This window comes from Dysidea avara, chromosome 5 (genome assembly GCF_963678975.1).
Source record: "Dysidea avara chromosome 5, odDysAvar1.4, whole genome shotgun sequence".
NCBI lineage: Eukaryota > Metazoa > Porifera > Demospongiae > Dictyoceratida > Dysideidae > Dysidea > Dysidea avara.
This window is the reverse complement of record NC_089276.1, coordinates 42,153,583-42,178,747: the sequence shown is the minus strand read 5'-3', so window position 1 is coordinate 42,178,747 and position 25,165 is coordinate 42,153,583. Positions and strand designations below refer to the sequence as shown.

Sequence of the window (25,165 nt, the reverse complement as noted above, 5' to 3'; positions counted from 1 at the left end):
AACCAATAAAGTCACCTCTGTCACTCCAGTATCTTCCTAAGGCCACTGGAGCTGTGAGAGCTTTTACAGTGGAACCTCCCTTATCTGGACTTTTGTTATCCAGGCACCTCCATTGCCTGGACAGCCCATGTGGCTTGTAATCAATAATGAGATGAAAGCACAAGGAGGGAGTCTAAAGATTGCTGTTTACCTGTTAGGTTTGTTTATTCTATTAATAACAGGAATTTTCAACTAGAGTAGGGACCATAGCACATCAATAAAAAGTACTGAAACAAGCTGGAGTAGTGCACGATATTAAATCACAGTAAAACAATAAGAAGTGTTATATCCCTACTGTGCTTCAAGATACCATAATGGAAATGCACAGTAGAGATATAACACTTCTTATTGTTTTACTGTGATTTAATATCGTGCACTACTCCAGCTTGTTTCAGTACTTTTTATCAATGTGCTATGGTCCCTACTCTAGTTGAAAATTCCAAATTTTTTGAAATAGTTGTTCATTAACTTTTTTGTACATAATATTATTATGATTAGTGAACCCATGCATACCGCATTTGAAATGGAGCTCGCGCCCCAGCTATATCGTCTGAAAAGTGAAGTATCCATAACCTTTGTTGTTAGCTATGTTCAACCCATTACACAGCAGTACGAATCAAGAACTGTTCGAAAAGCATCTCTGCAACCCACGCATACCGAAAGAAAGGGTTAATGCTGCGCGCCCCAGTTATATAAATTATCGTCTGAAAAGTAAAGTATCCATTACGCTTCGTTGTTGGCTATGTTCAACCCATTACACAGTAGTATGAATCAAAATCTGTTCGAAAAGCACCTCTGCAATCTAAGTAGCCACTATGAAAAATATGGATGAGTTCCGTTACGAAGGGAAGTCATCACGTGCTACCACCAAATCGACACTTTTTGCTGTCAGCAAAGATGAATGGGACACAAAGGAGGACACTGGTAAGTCCATGAAGAATGCTGCGGTATGCCAAAAGGCAACTCTCGGGCTGAAGCGATGTCGAAAAGTGAAAAAATCAAGCCTGTAGCCTTAGCTGTTATCGAGTTATGCTTGTTTGAAGACATCAGTCAGTCAGTCAGGCAGTCAGTCAGTAGAAAATTCCATTGAATAAAATTTAAATTCCATAGCAGCTTGTTGAAAGCGTTTCAGGTCGATCTGAAAGCTTGTTTGGGCTTAGTTTTACCTAACCAATACTGCCTCATCGTCGTCTGGGAAAATTGAGGTTGTTTTTTGGGTGATGTTATTTCGTGGGCCACACCTACTCCTTTGTGGTCCCTACTATACACTACTTTCGTAGTGTACTACCACTTGGTTGCAGGCATCTGGATTCGGAATGGTGGACTGGAAAGGCTTGTTTGGGCTTAGTTTTACCAATAGTGCTTCATTGTCATCAGGGAAAAGTGAGGCTGGTTTTTGGGTGATGTTTCTTTGTGATCCCTACTATACAGCACTATCGTACTGTATAGAGATGGACCGATACCACTTTTTACCGATATTTCCGATACGAGTATTTGTACTGAAATTATTTGCCGATACCGATACCGATACTATACATTGAAGCCTAGACAAGTTTATTATAGAAATTTCATTGTTGTGATACATAGCTAGCTATTAAAATATCACAGTAATTGATTGATCTCAGTTCAATCAAGTTTTAAAATATTCATTGTATAACAGCTAAATATGATAAACATCATTATGGATTACTAATTTCTTGATTTGAGGTAGTTTTCTTGTAAGCTTATTGATAAGGCAATTAATTGCGTGGGCAGCCGATAATTGTACAATGTTTGTTACAGCTTTTCAACCAAACTTTTTCATGAAAAAGCAAGCCAAGTAGTCATAAACTTATTTCTTGGGGAACAACTGCACTACCATTTAATTACAAAGGATTCACGTGCTCTAATATATTAGAATACACACGGAGCAATTGTAGCAATACTTGGAAAAGAGTAACAAAGGCTTTGTTTCGCTACTTTGTTAAGTTACTAATTAGCTCAACTAAGTTATTAGCTACTGGAAACTTAGCTAGAGATGGTTTAATAAAAGTGGTGAGTGTCTACTGTGGTATCTGTACCTTGTATTACCGATACCGATCCGATACTGATACCACTGGTATCGGTCCACCTTTAGTACTGTATGATATAAAAATCATACTATAGCTACACTATCTGGCTAATATTTTTTCTTAAAATGAGCGAGTTTGCTTTCAAGAATCAGACTTCTGTATAGGTGAGTACAGTGGAACCTCTCTTATCCGGGCAGTCTGGTACATACTACTGTCCTTATCTCAGAAATTATAACTAAGTATGCTGAATTAACTGTATTATTTTTGTACTATGCAGTTTAGTGAGTAGAGAGGGAAGTCACTACAGAGCACTGGGCTGTAAAAATGTTTTATCACCTAGCAACCAAGGGGCATCTGGATTCAGTGGAATGGAATGGACTGGAATGGTGGAATGGAATGGAACAGCAATTAGATAATTTCACCCAGTGGTCACCTCTCCACCTATAACCTCTTTATAAAAACCATTTTACTTTAACGTCTAAATTGCTACGATCTTGCTATTTTTTTAGAGTATATTCCTTAGGATGGTCTTATTGATTAGTTATGTGCCACATGCCTAGAAAAGTCAGAGTGATATTTGATTTATGATACAACAACACCCCCATATGATGTGTCCATGAAACTAAGAGTATTATACAATCCCTACTGTCAGTGTGCATTTCCATTATGGTACACAGTAGGAATATAACACTTCTTATTGTTTTACTGTGATTTAATATCATGGACTACTCCAGCTTGTTTCAGTACTTTTTATCGATGTGCTATGGTCCCTACTCTAGTTGAAAATTCCAACTTTTCTTGTGTACTTTAATATCTGGTAAGGCCAAGAAATGAATGTTAATACTGGCAACTAACTATAATTTAATTTGGTCTTTTATCATTGACTTGTGCAGTCTTGCTGCATTCCTAATTAATTCCCTGTAACTCTAATTGGCTAGTAATTTGGTTGCCATTCTTCACCTCTACAATGACTGTTGAAAAAGGTACCAAATTACTAGTCAAATAGAGTTAAAAGGAATGCAGCCAGACAACCAATGTTATATAGGTTATAGTTAGTTGCCAGTATTTACATTCATTTCTTGGCCTCACCAGATATTAGCTCCTTTAGTTGCCAGTTACTTTTAGTAGGCATTCCAGCGCAATTTTGAAAGTTCTGAAAATCGAACTTTTTATGTGCTGAAGATATAGAGTATTGATTGCCGATCTCAAATATATATAGTTTATTAGGGTGGGTGTGGCTACGGGAATGCGCACGAAGATTTTTTTGCGAAAAAAGGTGCAATTTTTCTCCGCGATTGCCCATATATTTTGTACTAAAAAATGGCACAATCGAGTTTTGTGAAACTTATTGTTGTAGCTGTAGCTGTATCCAAGCTTGTACGTTGATGAAAAGTGGTCTAGGGTTTGTTGACATGGCGAAGACAGTGGTGACATTGTTTTTAGCTCATATGGAGCTCTAAGGTGAGTTTTAAGTCACGTATTACTTTAAAACTTGGCTTTTGTGTTTGTTATATAGCTATATAACTAACCTATACTCAAGCCTCAACTTATAATAAAACGTTTTTTGTATGTCAAGACGACAAGAGTAGTATTATGCATTATTTTAGCTAAATTGATTTGTATTCAGTAAGCCTTAGGCAGTTGCCTGTGAGCCACGCAATATATCAACAGCGGATTCTCTCATTAAACTGAAGGTAGCTATATCGTGACTGCTTAAAATGATATAGCTGTTGCACTGGTAGCTAGCTGCATGGCTTCAACGCAGAGATATTTCTACATGGCATAGCCACTTAGCCAATGTATTATTATTGGCTATTCATGGGGCACTTTGATGTTAAGCGCGCAATTATTCGCACAGCTCAAAGAAATGCCGCGTCGTCTCCGTGTATGCTGTATACCAACCACTATAAACTGGCCATGTAGTCTATGCATTTGGCAGGCTAGATCATGAGGCATGTATGTGTGTATGAGGAGTACTGTACTTTTTTTTGTAACAGCCATTACAATTACATGCCACAATCTATGCATTGCTCAGTTATACTAGTTCTCATTTGTGTTATGGTCTCACAGATCAGATATGGCACTATCAAAACCACTTAGTGCAGCTAAAGGATATCATTCACCTTGTAGTCAGCCCTCAGTCACAAATGAAATGGTGCTTGATTTAATTGGTGCTATGAACTGTAATTCAGATTACACATATTCAACACTTAGAGAATGGCTTCTGGAACAGTTTGGTGCACCATGTGCAAAGGAAAACTTTCCTTCAGTCAGTGCAATTCGCCAAAGTGTGTTACGTGTTTCTGCCAAGTTATGCAAGTTGAAGAAAGAAAGAAACTCTCAATCAAAATTAGAAAGGATTCAAGCATTTTTGCAAGATGAATACCATTTACCACAGACCTGTGACAAAATCACAAAAGCTGCTGATTCACCGATGGGAGATAAGTCATTGTACATGCATTGTGATAAAGTACTCCAGAATATCAATGTTGAGCTCTGCAGAAATTTAACTCAAAGTCAGTTAGACAATGAAGTCAAAGAAAGGAAGCTAATGCAGCTAAGGCACAAAATGTATTCAATGCATCGAAATACTTCAAAGAAATTCATTCGTAAAGAAGACACAATTGCTCTCCAGGCAAGGAAAATCAGTGAACAGGTTGACACATTGAAGTGCTTGAATGATGAAGTGACAAGTTTGAAACCACAGGTAGAAGAGCTTCAAAGGGATAAGGAGAAATTACGACACAGAGTGGCTTATTGGAAGAAAATGGTTGTTGATCTTAAGGAGGCATATGAACACCAAGCAGATGAAAATATTGCTCAACATCAGCAGCAATCGAGTAAGTTGACTGAAAGGTTGGATCACCTTGAGCAAGAAAACACCAAACTGAAAGAAACAGTTGACACTATTCTAGAAGACAGCCCTGATCTGCATGTGACAACTTTTCAGAATGGGAGGTATACAGATAATATCCGTGCTTGCTGTTATGAATTATTATCATTAAATGTCGGAATCAAAAGAGTTGCTCCTATTATAATGACTGTATTGAAGAACCTTACAGATTTATCAATTGATAAGTTGCCAAGTAAATCTCTTCTTTGCAATATGATGGTTGAATGTTTGACATTAGCTCATGCTCAATTGGGAGAGGAATTATCTTATGATGATAAGAATAATTACACAATTCAAAGTGATGGAACCACCAAATTTGGAGAACACTATGGTACATTTGACATTGCAACAGATAATAACACTTACATACTTGGCATCCGCCATGTTTTTCAGGATCAGCCCAAGATACCTTAGATACCTTGAAAGAGATTCTAGAAGATTTAGATTTGGTTCAAGCAAAATTAGAATCTGCAAAGGTTTCATCCAAGATCATTGTGAAATTAAAGAATTCCATGTCAGATCGGCACGCTGCAGAGAAACATTTCAATCAGTTACTTTCTGAGTATCGCTCTGATATTTTACCTGACGTCTTCGCTGGTTGGTCAAGTTTAAGAGATAAGGAAAAAAAGCAAGTGATAAGAATGAACAATTTCTTCTGCGGCCTGCATTTCTTAGTTGCACTGGCTGATGCTGCTGAAGCTACCACGAAACTGTGGGAATTAGTTGACAGTGATGGTAAAGCAAGTGCTACATCTGGAACCCAACGTCTAATTCGGACTGCTTGTAAGGCGTTCACTCATAGGGGTTCTGAACAAGCAGGATGCTCAGCTTACTTTCGTTCATACCTACGAGACAAGGGAATACACAGAATTCCCCTTGCTCCATTTCGTGGTAACCGCTTTAACATCATTTTTTATGATGCTGCTGGAGTGTACTACCTTAAGCAGCACATGGAGGATTATTTGAAGCATAGTCATGGCCAACTGAACAAGTTATTACAAGCTGTCTTGTCAGATCTATGTGTACCAACCTTTGTTGCTGGCTGTAAAGCACTAGGAATCATTGATAAGGTAGTGACTGGGCCTCTGTGGCGGCACCTTGTGCATTCATCTGTTTCAGTTTTGGAAATGAGTGATACGTATTCTAAAATGCACACCTTGTTCAAAAGGTGGGGTGAGGATGCACAAGGTGTTCTTAATGGAGAGCAGGGTTTATTTAATAATGACCGGGGTGTGGATGATGTTGTGGCAGACAAATTATTTCAGTCTACAACAAGTGATGTAATTGTCCAAGAGTTGCTACAATTATTATTCAAATCATTCACTCTTACTGCAGAGCGTTTGTTACCCGATCACTTGCCTGGAGGAGTTTACAACTCTACCACAGACAGAGCATTGATTGAAGAAACAAAATCTGTTCCCACAACTAATGTTGCTCCAGAACGTGACTTTGCTGTACTTGACCAACTCATGGCCCAGAAGCCAAATGCCAATTCAATAGCATTGGAGTCGGTAATATTATATTCACATAATAGGACATCTGAATGGCTTAAAGGTAAATCACAGGCTCAGCAGAAGCAATTGTTTGAAGCAGCAATTTCACTCACCGCAGCTCATAAGGCTAATTTTTATGAGAGAAGAAAACAGATTGAAGTGCAACGTCTTGAAACTGTAAAAAGACGCCAAGAGGAAATAGTAAAGAAAAGAGTGAAAGAGATCAAACAGAAAGAAGAGTTAAGCAAAAAACTTCAAAGGGTTGGAGGCCTTTGGATAACGGAACTAGAAGTAAGTGATGGTTTGAAAAAATTTAAAGGAGCCAAAGCTAAACAAACTGCTTTGAAAGTGCAAATAAGTTTCCGTAAGAAAGTCCTAGGCCAAGAGCATTCTGACAAAACAGTCTTCCAATTTTCACACAAGCGGCAAACATTTTCTGCTTCTCAGCTGAAAGAGAATTTAATTAAATTACTATCACCACATGAGGAATTACCATCACTTACTGAAGAGGAAATCTTTGACAATCCACAGCTTCTTGTTTACAAACGAGTTGAGCATCTCTTTAATTGTGGTGGTGAAATGATTTGGTTTACAGGAACTGTTGTTAGCTATAATGAAGACACTGGTGAATTTTCCATTGCATATGATGATGAGGGTGATGTTTGTCAATATCCTTTATTAGAAGATATTGCTAAAGGAGAACTTCGACTCAAGTAGATTTTTAATGCTTTCTATAACTAAAGTATTTACAGTTCATGTTAACAATATTTGTGTACCATAACTTATTAATACATCAATTTAGCTAGCTGTGCTCATGCGATAGCTTATTTAAAATTGTGCATTCACTGTACTTAATGAGAAATCTGCATTTTCTGGAATATCCTCTCACTGAATTGGCCACCACTGAGCTAAACTACAATACTCACAAAGGAGACTCATTATACATTATCAAACTACTTGTGGTATAAAAAATTCCCAATGTAGAATTTAATCTACTTGCTATGAATACCAAATATTCAATAAATGTGAAACATTTTTCAACTGTTGTGTGACATTCTAGGGAAAAAATAAGTTGTACATTACCTCTAGTTATTATAAAATAAAGCAAATGGGTTACAATTGTTGACCATCAGTAGCAAGCAAGATGTCATGATGTTCAGCACACAATCACACAAGCCAATACTTATGACCTATCTCCTGAAATTACAATACACTGTATACAACATTGTTATCATAAACATCAGCAGTAACTAGTACATCAATAACTTGGTGAATCGGTCTAGTCTACCTGTAAATAAACACACAAATGCATGCATTGCACAGCAGTGCATGGTGAACAAATAAAATGGGATTTGAAACTGAAATAGGCTACTGTGGCAAATTTGTGAATGTTTCCTCTTTCCGCCAAACTTTCCTACCATAGCTACTTCTGCATGCTTAGCATGCTTCAGTTTGAAAGGTGGAACCCATATTTAAAAACACTAAATCCACTGATCAGGGCCAGGAAACTTTATTTCGGTTGAATATATTCTCACTGCACCCTCCATAATGCACTTCAAGAATGGTTCCGCCACTTCTTATCTCTCTAGATTCAACAAAATAGCTTTGAGCAATAACCGTGACAATTGCGGCCATTCGACAATTGCTGTGTAGCTCAAAATCGCCAACCGAGGCAAAGTGATTAACCACTTCATAGTAAGCACAAGGGAATCCTTTCTATCCCACAGTGTGTTTTTCGAAGTTTGAAAGTACTCTTCATATGCTATAGTCCAATTAAAGTATTGCATAAGACACAAAACTTACCTAGCAATTACGCGGACGACAAAACTAACATCACCACGATTTTTAGCGTGTTGACAAACCCCATACACAGTTTCATCTTCGTAGCTGCTCGAATAAGGGAACAATCGCAAGTTGAACGCGCTTAGTTGTTTTGTGTCAGGGTTCTATTGAGGGATTTACGGAGATTATTTTAATTTAAAAATCTCGGATATTGGAATGCCTACTTTTAGTTTTGTGGACACATCTTTTTTGTACAGGCAAGCTGTTTTTATTGTCGTATTGTAAATCTAGGCATGTGACACACAATTACATAAATCTATGGGAATACACTCTACTACAACAAGACAGTAACAATTTAGACATCTAGGTAAATGGTCTTATAAAGAGGTGGTCTTTATAAAGTGGTTACCACTAGGTAAAAATTATCTAATCACTGTTCTGTTCCACCATTCCATCAGATCGACTCGAAACGCTTTCAACAAGTTACTTCTTTTTTTTTAATTATTAAACAGAATTTTCTGCTGAGTCTGACTGACTGACTGACTGACTGATGCCTTCAGACAAGCGTAACTCAATAACGGCTAAGGCTACGGGCTTGATTTTTCTACTGTTTGACGTTGCTTCAGCCGGACACATGCCTTTTGGCATACTGAAGTACGTACAATGCATTCTTCATGGACTTAACAGTGTCCTCCTTTGTATCCCATTCATCTTTGCTGACAGTGAAAGGTATCGATTTGGCAGTTGCACGTGATGGCTCCCCTTCGTAACGGAAATCGTCCGTATTTTTCATAGCGGCTTCTTTGATTGCAGAGGTGCTTTCGAACAGTTCTTGATCGTAATGCTGTGTAACGGGTTGAAAATAGCTGACAACGAAGCGTAATGGATACTTCACTTTTCAGTTGATAAATAATAGCTGGGGTGCACAGCACCATTTCTTCCTTTTGATGTGGTATGTGTGGGTTCACCAGTCATAATAATTTTATTTTACAAAAATAGTTAACAAACAAGTACACAGAAAAATTTGGAATTTTCAACTAGAGTAGGGACCATAGCACATCGATAAAAGTACCGAAACAAGCTGGAATAGTGCACGATATTAAATCACAGTAAAACAATAAGAAGTGTTATATCTCTACTGTGCATTTCCATTATGGTAACTTGAGCACAGTAGGGATATAACACTTCTTATTGTTTACTGCGATTTAATATTGTGCACTACTCCAGCTTGTTTCAGTACTTTTATTGATGTGCTATGGTCCCTACTCTAGTTGAAAATTCCAGATTTTTAGACATATTAAATGATCAGTTTTCCAAATCCAGGTCACGTTAGAGTCCAAAAAATTTTTATGGAAAGCCACGAAAAGTTCACAACCTTAGCAAATACACATTTCTACAAGTGTAAGGGAATTTTCAGTGTGATTAGGAGTAGTGAAACAAGGGAGGCCGCTTACACCTGCAGATATACTAGTGGAAATCTAATCCCTACTTTAGTCTATACCTGTGACTGAACTAGGGATTAAATATTCACTATATATAATCTACGTACTGTAGGTGTAGCAGTGGCAGATCTAGGATTATTAAAAGAGGGTTTCTGAAAATTGGTATAGTTAAATAAGGCATCTGATGACAATTCTCTGGAAAATTTTGAGATTTTAGAAGCTCTGAGATCGGATTTTAGGCTATTTTTAGTTAGCAATTACAATAAATTCAATGCTTAAACTGTAAATAGTAAATACTATAGCTAACTATAGGGCAAATATGATGACTACAAGCTGTAGCTTTGATTGCACTATTAGAGTAGTTACTTGACTGCTCTATTAGAGTATCTCGATTGATTTTTATTGCAGTGGGAGATAAAAAGTGAAGTGTTGCTGAGGGTTTAATAGCTATAAATGATGTTAGTTAAGTGCAACTGCATGCTACTGGTATATAGTTGTTTGCTATGACAAATTGTCAATACAACAATGTTTATGTATTGAGAATGCCACTAAGCTAAATCTAAAAGGGGGTTTCACCCATCTAGATCCGCCACTGTGTAGGTGACCTCCCTTGTTTCACTACTATTTATTCTATAATCCCTAATCGTTCCTAACTTTTCCTTATAGCTGTTTGTTTACGTTTAGCAACATAATTATGACTGATATCCCTGCACATACCGCATTAAAAGAAATAATGGTGCCAGAGTTAGTGTTTTCAGAGTTAGTGTTTTCATCTAAATGCGCATCCCAATTATCAATTACTAATGAGACAGTTAAGTGGCCATTATATTTTGCTTTCAGCTATGTTCAGTGTGTTACACAGTGCTACAAATGAGGAGAAGTGCCTTTGCAATCAATCCAGTCACAATGGAAAATACGGATGATTCCCATTTACAAATGTAGGGAAGCCATCAGGCACTACTGCGAATTGACACCTTGAGTTGTCAGCAAAAAGAAATGGGACACAAATGATGCGTGCATTGTACGTACTGCAGTATGCCAAAAGGCACCTGTCAAGCTGAAGCAATGTTGAAAAGTGAAAAAATCAAGCCCGTAGCCTTTGGGGTTATCGAGCTTTGCTTGTCTGAAGACATTGGGCGGGCGGGTGGGCAGGCAGGCAGGCGCTTAGTCAGTAGAAAATTTATTGGATAAGTTTTCATAGCAAGTCATACTGAAGGCACTTCTATACCTAACAAATACTGCCAAGGCACCATGAAGGTACAGCTGTATTGTAAAGCTGGTGATATTTTGGCTAGAAAAACCCAAACCTCCATGACCCCTAATATATGACATTTCAAGCATCGATATAACATGTCTATAAACATTACTAACATATTTCTGTATGAAGCTTCGGTTGTCCTGGTCCTTGTTAAGAGTTGCTCTCTTCCTTTCTTCCTCCATCTTGTGTAAATACTTTTGCACCTCTGGACTAGTATAATAACAACCGTCATATGTATAGAGGTATACTACTAGACAATAACAATACAGATAATTGAATAGTTGGTGTGAACCAATAGCGGATCCAGGATGAGGCATTTGGAACAACCCCCCCCCCCCTTATTTTGTGGAGGAGCCACTAGCCATACTTTTGATTAAAAGACTAAACTTTGTCAGAGGGTACAACTTGGCGAAATTGGCGATTTGCTACAAATTCTCCACCAAAGTTTAACCCACCAATTATTCATAGTGCTAGAGATTAACATCTTTATAGCTAAAAATTGAGCTTGAATTAGTCAACACAATACAATTTAGGTGGATATTCACGCCCGCTAAATAAAGTATGCCTGCATGCTTGAAACCATATATGTAAATTGGCAAAAAGTATTGCACGTTTTTTGTTCACTTTTTATCTAGTCAAGTTTTCTGGACTGTGTGGGTTTAAGGGATAAAGCCTCTCTTTCATCCATCCAAAACTTTGTATGGCTAATATGTAGACTTTTTGTAAATGTGACAATAGGACTTCATAACAATGATGCCATTTCAAATGTCATGTTTTACTGTACAATTAGCAACATGTACCAAACTCCTCGGCCTACTTGATTCCACGGACTGGACTGGACTAGTGGACTGGACTGGACTCGCGGACTGAGCCGGAAACAGCTTTTAAACAATAATCCAGGAATTATCCATCTCTTGCAACACTGGAGACACCACTATCGAGCTAGAACTGTGCTGCTGCTGCTGCTGGCTCTTCCTTACAAGTCATGACACTAGCGCATGCACAAACTAATTAGAATACACTTACAACACACGTGCAGTGTATTCGCAGTGATAAAGCGTGACAGAGGCTATTGTTGTAGCGTACATGTTTTCCTTTGTTGTTTCAGTACTTAACACTAGCGTTAGGGTTGTAGTGATGAGCCAGATTATTTGCATAGCCCCATCACCTTGCCTGGTGGTGCCACCTAGCTACCTGATAAGAGAATTACTGGCTCATCTCTACAGCTGTAACACTAGTGCTAAAGCAACAAAGGAAAACATCTACGCTACAAGAATAGCCTCTATCACGCTGTATCACTGCTAGTACACATGTATCGTACATGTATTCTAATTAATTAGTGCATGCGCTAGTGTCATGGCTTGTAAGGAAGAGCCAGCAGCACAGTTGTAGCTCGATAGTGGTGTCTCCAGTGTTGCAAGAGATGGATAATTCTTGGATTATTGTTTAAAAGCTGTTTCAGTCCGCGAGTCCAGTCCAGTCCGTGGAATAAAGTAGGCCAAACTCCTCTGGTTACTATGTCATTAGTTTGGCTTCACACGTGAAGGTGATGATATAGTATACACGACTGACCACCGGTACCAGGTGATGATATAGTATAGATTAGAGGTGTACCGATATGGGTTTTTGGCATGTACCGATATCCGATATTGATGCCACCAAAAGAAGCCGATAACTGATAGTCGATACGATACTTGCATTATAGTTAAAAGTGTACATTTACCTACCCTACAACAACATGCATATGTGCATGTATTCATTGCTATACTCTGCCTGTCGTGGTATACAGCTTGGGTTTCTATTGTGCAATCCAGACAATTAGGTACCCACAAACATTTTTATGTATACTCTCATGAAGCCTTAGCTATACGGATATTTCTGCATTCCAATGGTTTGTGAGAAAGCTGGTACAGCAAGTTTCCTTGGTTATCCTGTGACCCTTCTTTTTATTACAAGGTACTCTATAACTGCTTCATTTATAAAGATTGTGATAAGCTTTCCAGCAACAGACAGTAGAATCACGTGTGTTTATATGGCTTCTCATAGCGTAGCGCTTGTTTCAGACTGAACAATAAGCCACTGGCACTAAAAAGCCACATGAATAACGTAGAAAACCAATGCACAATCCGTTTATGTACAAACTATTGCTACTGTATAAATATCGATGGCAATATCGGTCCTCCTGCTGTTCTGTACCGATACTGATATTGGTAAAAATTACCATATTGGTGGCCGATATTATAGCCAATCCGATTATCGGTACACCTCTAGTATAGATGACTGACCACTGGTACCAGGTGATGATATAGTATAGATGACTGACCACTGGTACCAGGTGATAATATAGTATAGATGACTGACCACTGGTACCAGGCACAATTGAGGATAGTTTTATTACTTTATAAATCACATAACTCACGCTGGGCCAGTCACTCCATTGTCTAATAGGACTTCAGTAAAGAACTCTGACATGAGAGATACCTGCACATGAACAATATCAGTTAACAATAGCTACTGTACATCAATACTGTTGCATCCATGGTAACCACACACAAATAGTCTGGATTAAAACCCTTTGATAACCAAATTAAGAATTTTTAAAGGTTTTTACATATTAATGTTATCTGACATGTCATACAAGTACCATAACAATGGATCAAAGAGTATCACAAGGATGGATCAAAGAGTATCACAAGGATGGATCAAAGAGTATCACATATCAACAGTACACTAATACTTGTGTAGTCCAGTCACCAAAGCAGACAAATGGATTAGTAATCACATGATTGAGATATTTAAAGTGTTTGCCATTATTGTACAGTCTTACTGGATTACCCAAGATGTTAACATCAAACAACCAAGCATTTAACTGAGGCCAATTACAGTCTCGTCACGAGTCTCTAATATCAACTCTTGGTCTCTCTACATCTGTCCAAGTACTCGATGATGTGACAGTGACATTGGTCCATAATCTTGGATCAAAGAGTATCACGATGATGGATCAAAGGGTATCACAAGGATAGATCAAAGAGTATCACATATCAACAGTACTCAATGATGTGACAGTGACATTGGTCCATAATCTTGGCCCTTGTAGAATTGTAGCACAAACAAGCAGTCTTTTGTGCTCATTCTAGTCAGCCACTAAAATGGATATTGTTGCTATGCAAACCTTTTGTGCAGTGACTAACGACACACAATTTATATACAAAGATCTTGAACTTATTTACACTGATCAGAGACAGCAGTTATACGTAATTTATCAGGGGTAGCTATAGTGCACACATTCTGGTCCGAAAAGTATGACCAACAATGCCAGACATCTTGTGCACAATCAAGAAGTGTGTGAGTGGCTGGGGATGAGACTACTTGTAAGGAGAGCACATAAGAAATGGTTGGCTTGTAACAACTGGAATTATAAACAACACTAATCCACCCATCATGACAACATGCTTGCTACAATCTGTGTAGATCACGTTTAAAGGTACACGTACACCCTGGGAGTTGGGACTAACCAATAGTGTCCTGATCATCAAGGTGTCCTGATCATCAAGGTGTCCTGATCATCAAGGTGTTCTGATTATCAAGGTGTCCTGATTATCAAGGTGTCCTGATCATCAAGGTGTTCTGATTATCAAGGTGAAGTAGGTCCCAAACATGCTAAGGTGTACTTCATGACCTTATTAATAAGACCACCTCATTATAGTGACCATGTCAAGTAGGTCCCAAACATGCTAAGGTGTACTTAATGACCTCATTAATAAGACCACCTCATTATAGTGACCATGTCAAGTAGGTCCCAAACATGCTAAGGTGTACTTCATGACCTTATTAATAAGACCACCTCATTATAGTGACCATTTCAAATAGGTCCCAAACATAGCTAAGGTGTACTTCATGACCTTATTAATAAGACCACCTCATTATAGTGACCATGTCAAGTAGGTCCCAAACATGCTAAGGTGTACTTCATGACCTTATTAATAAGACCACCTCATTATAGTGACCATGTCAAGTAGGTCCCAAACATGCTAAGGTGTACTTCATGACCTCATTAATAAGACCACCTCATTATAGTGACCATGTCAAGTAGGTCCCAAACATGCTAAGGTGTACTTCATGACCTTATTAATAAGACCACCTCATTATAGTGATCATTTCAAATAGGTCCCAAACATAGCTAAGGTGTACTTCATGACCTTATTAATAAGACCACCTCATTATAGTGACCATGTCAAGTAGGTCCCAAACATAGCTAAGGTGTACTTCATGACCTTATTAATAAGACCACCTCATTATAGTGACCATGTCAAGTAGGTCCCAAACATGCTAAGGTGTACTTCATGACCTCATTAATAAGACCACCTCATTATAGTGACCATGTCAAGTAGGTCCCAAAACTTAGCTAAGGTGTACTTCATGACCTTATTAATAAGACCACCTCATTATAGTGACCATTTCAAATAGGTCCCAAACATAGCTAAGGTGTACTTCATGACCTTATTAATAAGACCACCTCATTATAGTGACCATGTCAAGTAGGTCCCAAACATAGCTAAGGTGTACTTCATGACCTTATTAATAAGACCACCTCATTATAGTGACCATGTCAAGTAGGTCCCAAAACTTAGCTAAGGTGTACTTCATGACCTTATTAATAAGACCACCTCATTATAGTGACCATTTCAAATAGGTCCCAAACTTAGCTAAGGTGTACTTCATGACCTCATTAATAAGACCACCTCATTATAGTGACCATGTCAAGTAGGTCCCAAAACTTAGCTAAGGTGTACTTCATGACCTTATTAATAAGACCACCTCATTATAGTGACCATGTCAAGTAGGTCCCAAACATAGCTAAGGTGTACTTCATGACCTCATTAATAAGACCACCTCTTTAATTAGACCACAGTGATGAAGTTCTTACAGTTGTGTATTGCGATCTCCTACACTCCTTGACAGGGGCCTCAATACTGATCCCAATAACATTTCCTATTAACAACAACTAGACAAACGTATTGTCAACACATGTTCACACCTTGTCCATCACCATGTAGTGTAATAATGTCCCTCAGGTCAGACTCCACTATCAGACACTGTAACACAAACAATACGTGTGCAGTACAACACACTCAACCAATATGTCACTAGCTAATAAAATGTGTGACCATCTCAGCGAAAACCTGTCTAGTTCGCATAAGTATGTGTTTTAAGAAAAACAAAATTTTTAAAATTGGTGAAATTATGCACGCTACAAAGAAAATTATGCAAGTTTTAATTGAGCCAAAGAAGACTCAAATCAATTAAAACTATACACCATCTTATTCGCCAACTCACGGAGAGTTCAAAACTCTTTGTTTAATTCCTGTAGCCCCAGTGTGTCACATGCATTTGTTTACAATGTGGCAGTTGTAAACAAAATTGTTGCTGTTTCTTCAATAAAACTGTCTCATACACCTATGCGCAAGTGCCTGCTGGGTGAAAACTAAACTTTGGTCAATCTGCCAATCCATGGTGAATATTGTGAGCCAAATCCCAACTCTGTAGACTAATCTGAATGGAAGTTATGGCTGCGAATGTAAGCGTCTGTAGTTTATTTTTAGTATAGTCACTGTACAAATCAATTATCTTACTCTTCCTACTTTCTAACACTGTCATTCCAAAAAAAACTACTCACCATAATCGACTGAAACTTTGGTGAGCCATTCCTTGAACAATGCAGATAATGCTGAGGAAAAAAAAGAAAGTTGGTATTTGTGCGAACTAGATAGGTTTTCGCTGAGATGGTCAAATATTAATGTAGTCGAGTCAACAAACCCATCTTTCAATAATTACCTTCATGTCTGTGTAGTAAGTATTGCATTTTTGAACAGTGTAAGGAAAACACTTCAGTATCACTATTAAATACTTTTATATATGATACGTCTTAAAAACATGAATAAGCTGTGATTTATACTTATACCCACATTGTAAAAGTTATCTTTTTAAAGGAACAAATGAAACAACAATTGTACCACAAAGTACATAAAAGCCATTGTGAATACATCAACACACACAAGTCTGTGTTTGTCCCCAGCGTAAACATGGTCATATGGAACTTGACTATGATCACTACTAAGTCACTAAAAACTTAAAAGAACAGGATGCCAAACCATATTAGTAATAATTTTGCATCCCATAAAATATGTTCATGACATAACAACTTGTGTTTTACCATGTAAGGACACATTTTGAGTCTATAATTGATGCCTCCAAAAACATTTTTCAATAAAATAACAGTGTCTGGATTCAGTGGAATGGAATGGTAGAATAATAATTAAGTTTTACTTTGTGTTCACCTCTTTATAAGACCACCTTCTAACAAAGACCACTCCTTTATAAAGACCACCTTCTAGCAAAGACCACTCCTTTATAAAGACCACCTTCTAACAAAGACCACTCCTTTATAAAGACCACCTTCTAACAAAGACCACTCCTTTATAAAGACCACCTTCTAACAAAGACCACTCCTTTATAAAGACCACCTTCCAACAAAGACCACTCCTTTATAAAGACCGTTTTACTTTTATGTATAAAGTGCTGTTATCTTGTTGTTTCAGATTGATCTCCATAGGATGGTCTTATTGATCAGTTGTTTGCCATGTGCCTAGAAAAGTCAAGAGTGATATCTGATTTGTAATACAGTAGTACCCTCATGCAAAAACAGTTTGGCCATACAATAATGACGTGTCCATAAAACTAAAAGTAGCTGACAACTAAAGGAACTAATATCTGGTAACAAATGTTAATATTGGTAACTAAATATAATTTCCTAATTAATTCCCTGCAACTCTAATTAGCTTGTAATTTGGCCATTTTTTCTCCTCTACAATGACTATTGAAAAAGGTGCCAATTTATTACCCAATTAGAGTTAAAAGGGAGTTAATTTGGAATGCAGTCGCATTGCACGAGTCAATGATAAAGTATCAATGTTATATAGATTTTTGTAAATTATAGTTCCTTGCCAGTAATAGCATTCATTCTTGGCCTTACCAGATATTAGCTTCTGAATCATTAGTTGCTTGGTTTCGTGTGGACACATCTTTTTTATACAATTGTATGGGGAACTGTTAGTACTGTATAGTAGGGACCACAAAGGAGTGGGCGTGGCCCACAAAATAATATCAATTTCCCCTGACGATGATGAAGCAGTATTGGTTAGGTAAAAGTAAGCCCAAACAAGCTTTCAGATCAACCAGAAACACTTTCAACAAGTTGCTATGGAATTTAAAAAAAAATCATTTAACGGAATTTCTAGTGACTGACTGACTGATTGAGTAACTGACTGATGCCTTCAGACAAGTGCAACTCGATAACAGTTAAGACTACAGGCTTGATTTTTTCACTGTTTGAAGTCACTTCAGCCTGACAGGTGCCTTTTGGCATACCGCAGTACGTACAAAGCATTCTTCATGGACTTACCAGTGTCCTCCTTTGTGTCCCATTCATCTTTGCTGACAACGAAAAGTGTCGATTTGGTGATAGCACATGATGGCTTCCCTTCAAATAACGGAAATAGTCCGTATTTGTCGTAGTGGCTATTTTGATAGCAGAGGTGCTTGTCAAACAGTTCTTGATTCGTACTGTTGTGTAACGGGTTGAACATGGCCGACAATGAAGTGTAATGAATACTTCACTTTTCAGACGATAATTGATATAACTGGGTCACGCAGCACCATTTCGTTTGGAATGCATCTCGGTGTGCAGAGGTGCTTCTCGAACAGTTCTTGATTTGAAAATGCTGCGTAACAGGTTGAACATAGCTGACAACGAAGCGCGGACACTTCCCTTTTCAGACGATAATTGGGATGCATGGCGCCATTTCAGATGCAGTATGCATGGGTTCACCAGTCATAATAATTGAAGTTTACAAACAAGTACACAGAAAAATTTGGAATTTTCAACTAGAGTAGGGACCATAGCACATTGATAGAAAGTACTGAAACAAGTTGGAGTAGTACACAATATTAAATCATAGTAAAACAATAAGTAATAGTTGTATCATATACCCGAGTGATTTGCCTGATATGTACACCCACGCTCTCGGGCCGTTATGTACACCCAAGCTCGAGGGCCGTTAGGCCCGAGAGCGTGGGTGTACATATCAGGCAAATCACGAGGGCACGTGATACAACTGATATGTACCATGTAGGCTAATAGCCTAATGTGGTGGGCGACTAATCACCCAAGCCAATACGAGGCAACCCGCTGGATTTATTATATAGAGAGTCTTGTAAAATTCGATTATGGGTCAGCAGCAAGTAACGTTGCAGTTACGTTTGTTAACATAAACGGGAAAATCCTATGAATATCACGGAAACATTCAATTTTGCGATTTAACAATTGTTTCAAAGTTGCTACATCGTTTAACCACTGTTTACAATGTTTTCTAAACATCCAGAGGGGTAAGCTTCGCTGTAGATTGGTTACCTCGAGATATACGAAAAGTGGGCGTGGTACGTAATCAAACACGTGGACACGCGATTGTAAATTAACCATGACACTAGTTCTCACCTTAAACTTCCGTTTGTTAACTCATAGGGTGGTAAGGGTGTCGAATCGCCTTCGTATGAGTGCTGTAGAATGCAAAATCGGGTTCATGGTTTTCATCACGTGAGTAATAATAAACTCCCACAATCGAATACTGCCAGGATTCTTATAAAAACAAACAACGTTACCTCATCAGATATATCAAGGCCATGGTACATTTAAATGTACCATAGCCAGCCATGGTTTATTTTAAATGTACCATGGCCAGCCAGGGTTTAACTTAAATGTACCATGGCCAGCCATGGTTTAACTTAAATGTACCATGGCCAGCCAGGGTTTAACTTAAATGTACCATGGCCAGCCATGGTTTAACTTAAATGTACCATGGCCAGCCATGGTTTAAATGTACCATGGCCAGCCAGGGTTTAACTTAAATGTACCATGGCCAGCCATGGTTTAACTTAAATGTACCATGGCCAGCCATGGTTTAACTTAAATGTACCATGGCCAGCCATGGTTTAACTTAAATGTACCATGGCCAGCCATGGTTTAACTTAAATGTACCATGGCCAGCCATGGTTTAACTTAAATGTACCATAGCCAGCCATGGTTTATAAGATATGTACCCTGGAATTTGGCTTTGAAGTTAGGTGGTTTCATGGTACGTGAAATGTGATATCCCTACTGTGCTCAAGATACCATAATGGAAATGCACAGTAGGGATATAACACTTCTTATTGTTTTACTGTGATTTAATATCATGGACTACTCCCACTTGTTTCAGTACTTTTTATTGATGTACTATGGTCCCTACTCTAGTTGAAAATTCCTAATTTTTCTGTGTACTTATATAGTAGCAAGAGAGAGTATCTAACTGGAATGCATTTATCAAATGCACTACCACTAGTACAGTATCAACACCTCACACTGTTCTCAGTGTTCTGCAGAATAGAGGCACCATATTCAACACCTATCAACAGTTCTCTCATACCAGTAGAGTTGGATTAAACACCAATCAATACCTTTCCATAATAGGAGAGACACTGATTTTATCAAAAGGTGAACTTGTAGCAGGGTATATTGAGTGTTTGATACTCTCCCTCTTCTGCACACTCTAGCTTTTGTAGTCATAACAAGTGGCACACAATTCATTGATAAGACCATCCTTTGGGCTAAAACAACAATTTAGACATTAAAGTAAAATGGTATTTATAAAGAGGCGTCGGGTCTTTATAAAGAGATGACCACTAAGTGATATTACCTAATTACTGTTTCATTCCACCATTCCATTCAACTGAATCCAGATGCCCTATATTCCGTTCTACTTGGCTTAGATGCCCTGTAGTTTATTCATGTAATAGTACAATAAAATGATTCTGATCCATTGTAGCAGGCTGTAAGGAAGTGATAGTTCACTATCCAATCACAATTTCTGACTAATTATGTAAAACCATGTCAAATGCTTACTCAAAATATATGGCTTCAGCACTTGTATGGTAGCTATAGCTAGGTGTAGTGCCATTTAATTACTACGGTATCTGAAAATTACTTTTAATAATTAAATACCTCCCAACCTCGTTGTGTAGTGTAATGTGTACTTTAGTAGTTGAATAAACCTCTGCACATAAATATCATTAATCAGAGCAATTCACTTATCTGAACACACATTGAACTAACAACAGGGGAGGGGGAGAAGCAGAAGGAGGGCTGTAGCCCGTCAAAAAGATTATGGGGGAGTTTACCCCGCATAATCTTACACCCCCCTAAAATTATCTATAGCTGTCATTGAGATCCTAGCTCAACAACATCAATGATTTGAGATATTCTAATAGAGCCTAAATACTCTAATAGAGCAGTCACAGTATTCTTCAGAGGAACATTGTGTATGTAGTAATAATATAAATAAGGAGATATAAGTAGAGTTGTACTGATATGCAGTTTAAGGCATTCCTGATAACCAATGTGTGTGTTTTTCAGAAAGCCGATATGCAATAGCCGATCCAATATTGAGAAAAGTATCATCTTCATTAATTAAGTAACTCGACAATGTCAACAATACTGTTAAACATGTGAAATGATAAAACCAAATAGTCAAATACAAGTAAGTGGACAAACGGACGTTGGACAAAACCAGAGATATTATGGAAAATTTTGTTTAGAGCACAAGTGTTTTAGTAAGTGTTGTACGTCTGTTTCAGAGCCTGTTTGTCTTCTATTAAACTATTTGCAATGTTTACAAAGACTTGGCAAGCTTCCTGGTCCGTAATCAAAACCATGTGGTCCATAATCAAAACCACGTGGTCCATAATCAAAACCACGTGGTCCATAATCAAAACCACGTGGTCCATAATCAAAACCACGTGGTCCATAATCAAAACCACGTGGTCCATAATCAAAACCACGTGGTCCATAATCAAAACCATGCCAACAGCTGTTTGCAATCGTTATCTACTCAAGCCTCATCTTCGAACTCCAACAGTTTCTATATCAGTAATAAAGTAGGGATCCAAGCAATAAGAAGTAAAAGATGAATGGTGGTATTACCACATAGTTTGGTGGGAAAGTCCCTTACTACATTGAAATACTATAACAATCATTTTGTTTAATGCCAAAGTAGGGAGTTTCCTATGCTGTAATATTTTTATCTCCTGTTTCACTACTTTTTTATCATTTGGATCCCTGCTTCATTTTTACTTTTAAATATACTAATTTGTTTGATTTTTTGTTATAACATACAGCTATACAAGTGTGACTGTCCTATTAGGATGACTGCTGTATTGGAGTATCTCAAGTCGACATTTATGTATCAGGGTGCATGTCACTTCACTGTGTTAGCACTTAGCAGTATGAATACACTAGACAGGATGTGGTTATTGTAATTGAGTAAATAGATTATTAAGAGAGTATGACTCAATCTTTCTTAATTAATGGTATAATGGGCGTTGCCCTGATTTAACCCTCGAATCTATCATGAAGTTACAAGTATCTACCAAGTGTATAAGTAATGGTTGCAACACGGGCATGAGGGCTTTGCCTGATATGCATGCCTGACTGCCCAAGCGCTGCAGGCCTGAGGTCAGAGGGCATACATATCAGGCAAAGGCTGAATGCCCTGTGTTACAGCTAATATGTAACATTCATTAGGCTGATAGCCTGTACAGGGCGATCAATCACCCAAGCCAATACAAGTGCAGCCACTGGATGTATTATATATGCATACTTAAAATTTTTGATTATGGGTTAGCAGCTAGTATGTTCTGGTTACGTTTGGTTACGATGAAAGGACATATCTTAGAGAACTCAAGGAGAATTTTGGTTTACGTGAGTTTAGTGTTTTAATCAGTGCTATAGAATCATTTATAGAAAAATTATGAAGTTTACTAAAGGCCTAGATAGGTAAGTTTGCTGGTAGAGTGGTTACTCCGTGCAGAGTGGTGTAAGCTTGGTTGTAGAGTGGTTGCTCCATGCAGAGTGGTAGCTTCGTGATGGGGGCGTGTCTGTATTCCAAAATGTGTGGAAATGATCGGTGAATAAGCTACAGCACTCGTACTCACCTTAGCCCAACATTTTTCAACTCGTAGGATGGTGAGGATAACAAAATGCTCTCCGTCTGAGTGGTTTTCAAGGCAAAATCAAAGTCGTGCATCCTAATCACATGAGTATTAATCGATCTCTACAATCGATTTTGGCATCAACATCTATGTAATCACTGCCCGGTTGTAGTCCGGTCTACATTTCGTATGTAGCCCGGTAGCCTGGGCGGCTCCTTTGATCTGAGGTGTGAAAGTATTACATGTACTAATATACCACTTTGACACCTCAGATCAAAGAAAACCACAGGGTTATAATTCACACATTGCCCTGGCCCTGCACACTGTGGTTAGGGAAATATCATGATACAGTTATCCAAACAGCCTTGTTCTTATAGTTTGCCAAAAGTGTTCAGAAAAGTGGATAACTGAAGCCCATTGATTGATATACAGAGCTTCGTTTAACTACTCTAATAGAACAATCATTTGCTCTAATAGAGTGCACACTAATGACAAAATACTCTAATAGAACAGTCGTATTTGGTGTTCGGATAACCGAGGTTTGGATAAGCAAGGATCCACTGTATAGCCCTGACTACAACTGCCTTTGACACTGAGGCAGTTACAAAGCATCAGTTCCCTTTGATTATTTATATAGAACTGCTTACAGTTTCGCATTGTGGGTTTGAGTTTAACTTGTTGGTTTAGTTAGGGGCATTGTTACGAAGCAAAATGAATTGAGTAGTCAGCATTGCATAGTTCAGTTACTAGGCATCACTAAATAATTATCTTATCAATGTGGAGATTGTTTTTCTACACAGTATATTTCAACGGCATGAAAAGATGCCTCAAACATTTCCAACCTATATGTCTAAGTGTTTATTTTAGCACCTTAGGTTACTTTATTCTGGCTATTTGGTTTAACCCTTAAACCCACTAGTGCTGTACACCGGTGTCCAATTAACCGGTTAATGGTGTCCAATTAACCGGTTAATGGTCTCCAATTAACTGGTTAATGGTGTCCAATTAACCGGTTATTAACTGGTGTTGTCTAGGTCAGCCAATAACCAGTTATTGCCCACCCACTTGGTAAACCATAAATTACCCCTGCTGACAAGTGTTAACATCATAACATAACCTCAAAAAATGTGTAAATATGTGATTGTAATAACTGTTATTGCTAGACAGGATGTTGATGGTCACTTTGGTACCACCCTAACCTTCCAGCAGGCTTGTTGACTCACATTATGTCTGCCAATATACAAACAAACCAATTAACCGGTTATTGCCAATTATTGGTAGGCAATTAACCAGTGACAAAAATTTTGTAGGTGTACAGCACTAAAACCAACATGCGCCGCAACATGCGCCGATATATCAGCGTTTATTTATAAAGCTCAAAATACGCACAATTATTAGTAGTAATGGATGAATGTGTGATGGCTTCTAAACCGGCAGTGTATGAAGCTTTTCTAATTACATTAGTCCAAAAACCACCTATCACTGGAAAGTACATTCATTGGGCTACTTAGACAGCAATGAATAACCATTGTAACAACATTCCCTCACTTGTTATGACGAGCTGAAGATCAACATCTGGTTTCCCCTATCTCGTGAACGCATAGTCTGGAAGCCATTTTAATGAATGTCTGACTCACGTGATCTTTATATGCGGTGATTCTCCAACGCGTGGCGAATCTACTAGCATTTATTTCAGCTTGATACAGTGAACTGGGATGGAGTTATGATCCATTTTCTGGAGGTATGTAATGGAATGCATGTTTTAATTGCGTACATGTTGTTTCTTGGCGAGTTTTGGCCCATACATTTGTCGAAGGGTATATCCCTTGGTATCATTTTATTCCTTATGACATCACAGATATAGTGACACAAATTGCATAGCCATAGAGTTATTAGTTCAACAGCTACAGTGCTTTGTTTAAGGCCATGCGAAAAAGCCGATTTATCGGCGTATGTGTTTTCAGTGCATTGTCACTAAAAATTACGTGCGGGTTTAAGGGTTAAAATGGTATCACTACAACCATTGAAACCCACTATCAATGTTTGCAAACTTCTGTATAAAAGTAATGTGGTGAATGCAGGTTTGTCTTCCTTCATCTATTAGGTGAGCATACCAGAGTGGTATA

At 38.1% G+C, this 25,165-nt stretch overlaps 1 protein-coding gene across 1 annotated transcript in view; it reads right to left on the bottom strand.

Annotated features, from left to right (window-relative positions):
- LOC136256984 (ER membrane protein complex subunit 10-like) overlaps positions 1-25,165 on the bottom strand; it is a 61,692-nt gene that overhangs the window by 394 nt on the left and 36,133 nt on the right. The window contains exons 6-9 of the mRNA XM_066050075.1: positions 15,997-16,054; positions 15,886-15,950; positions 13,378-13,439; positions 11,072-11,168 (exon numbers count right to left, since the gene is read on the bottom strand). Coding sequence (XP_065906147.1) covers positions 11,072-11,168; positions 13,378-13,439; positions 15,886-15,950; positions 15,997-16,054 — 282 coding nt within the window. The remainder of the gene's footprint in view (positions 1-11,071; positions 11,169-13,377; positions 13,440-15,885; positions 15,951-15,996; positions 16,055-25,165) is intronic.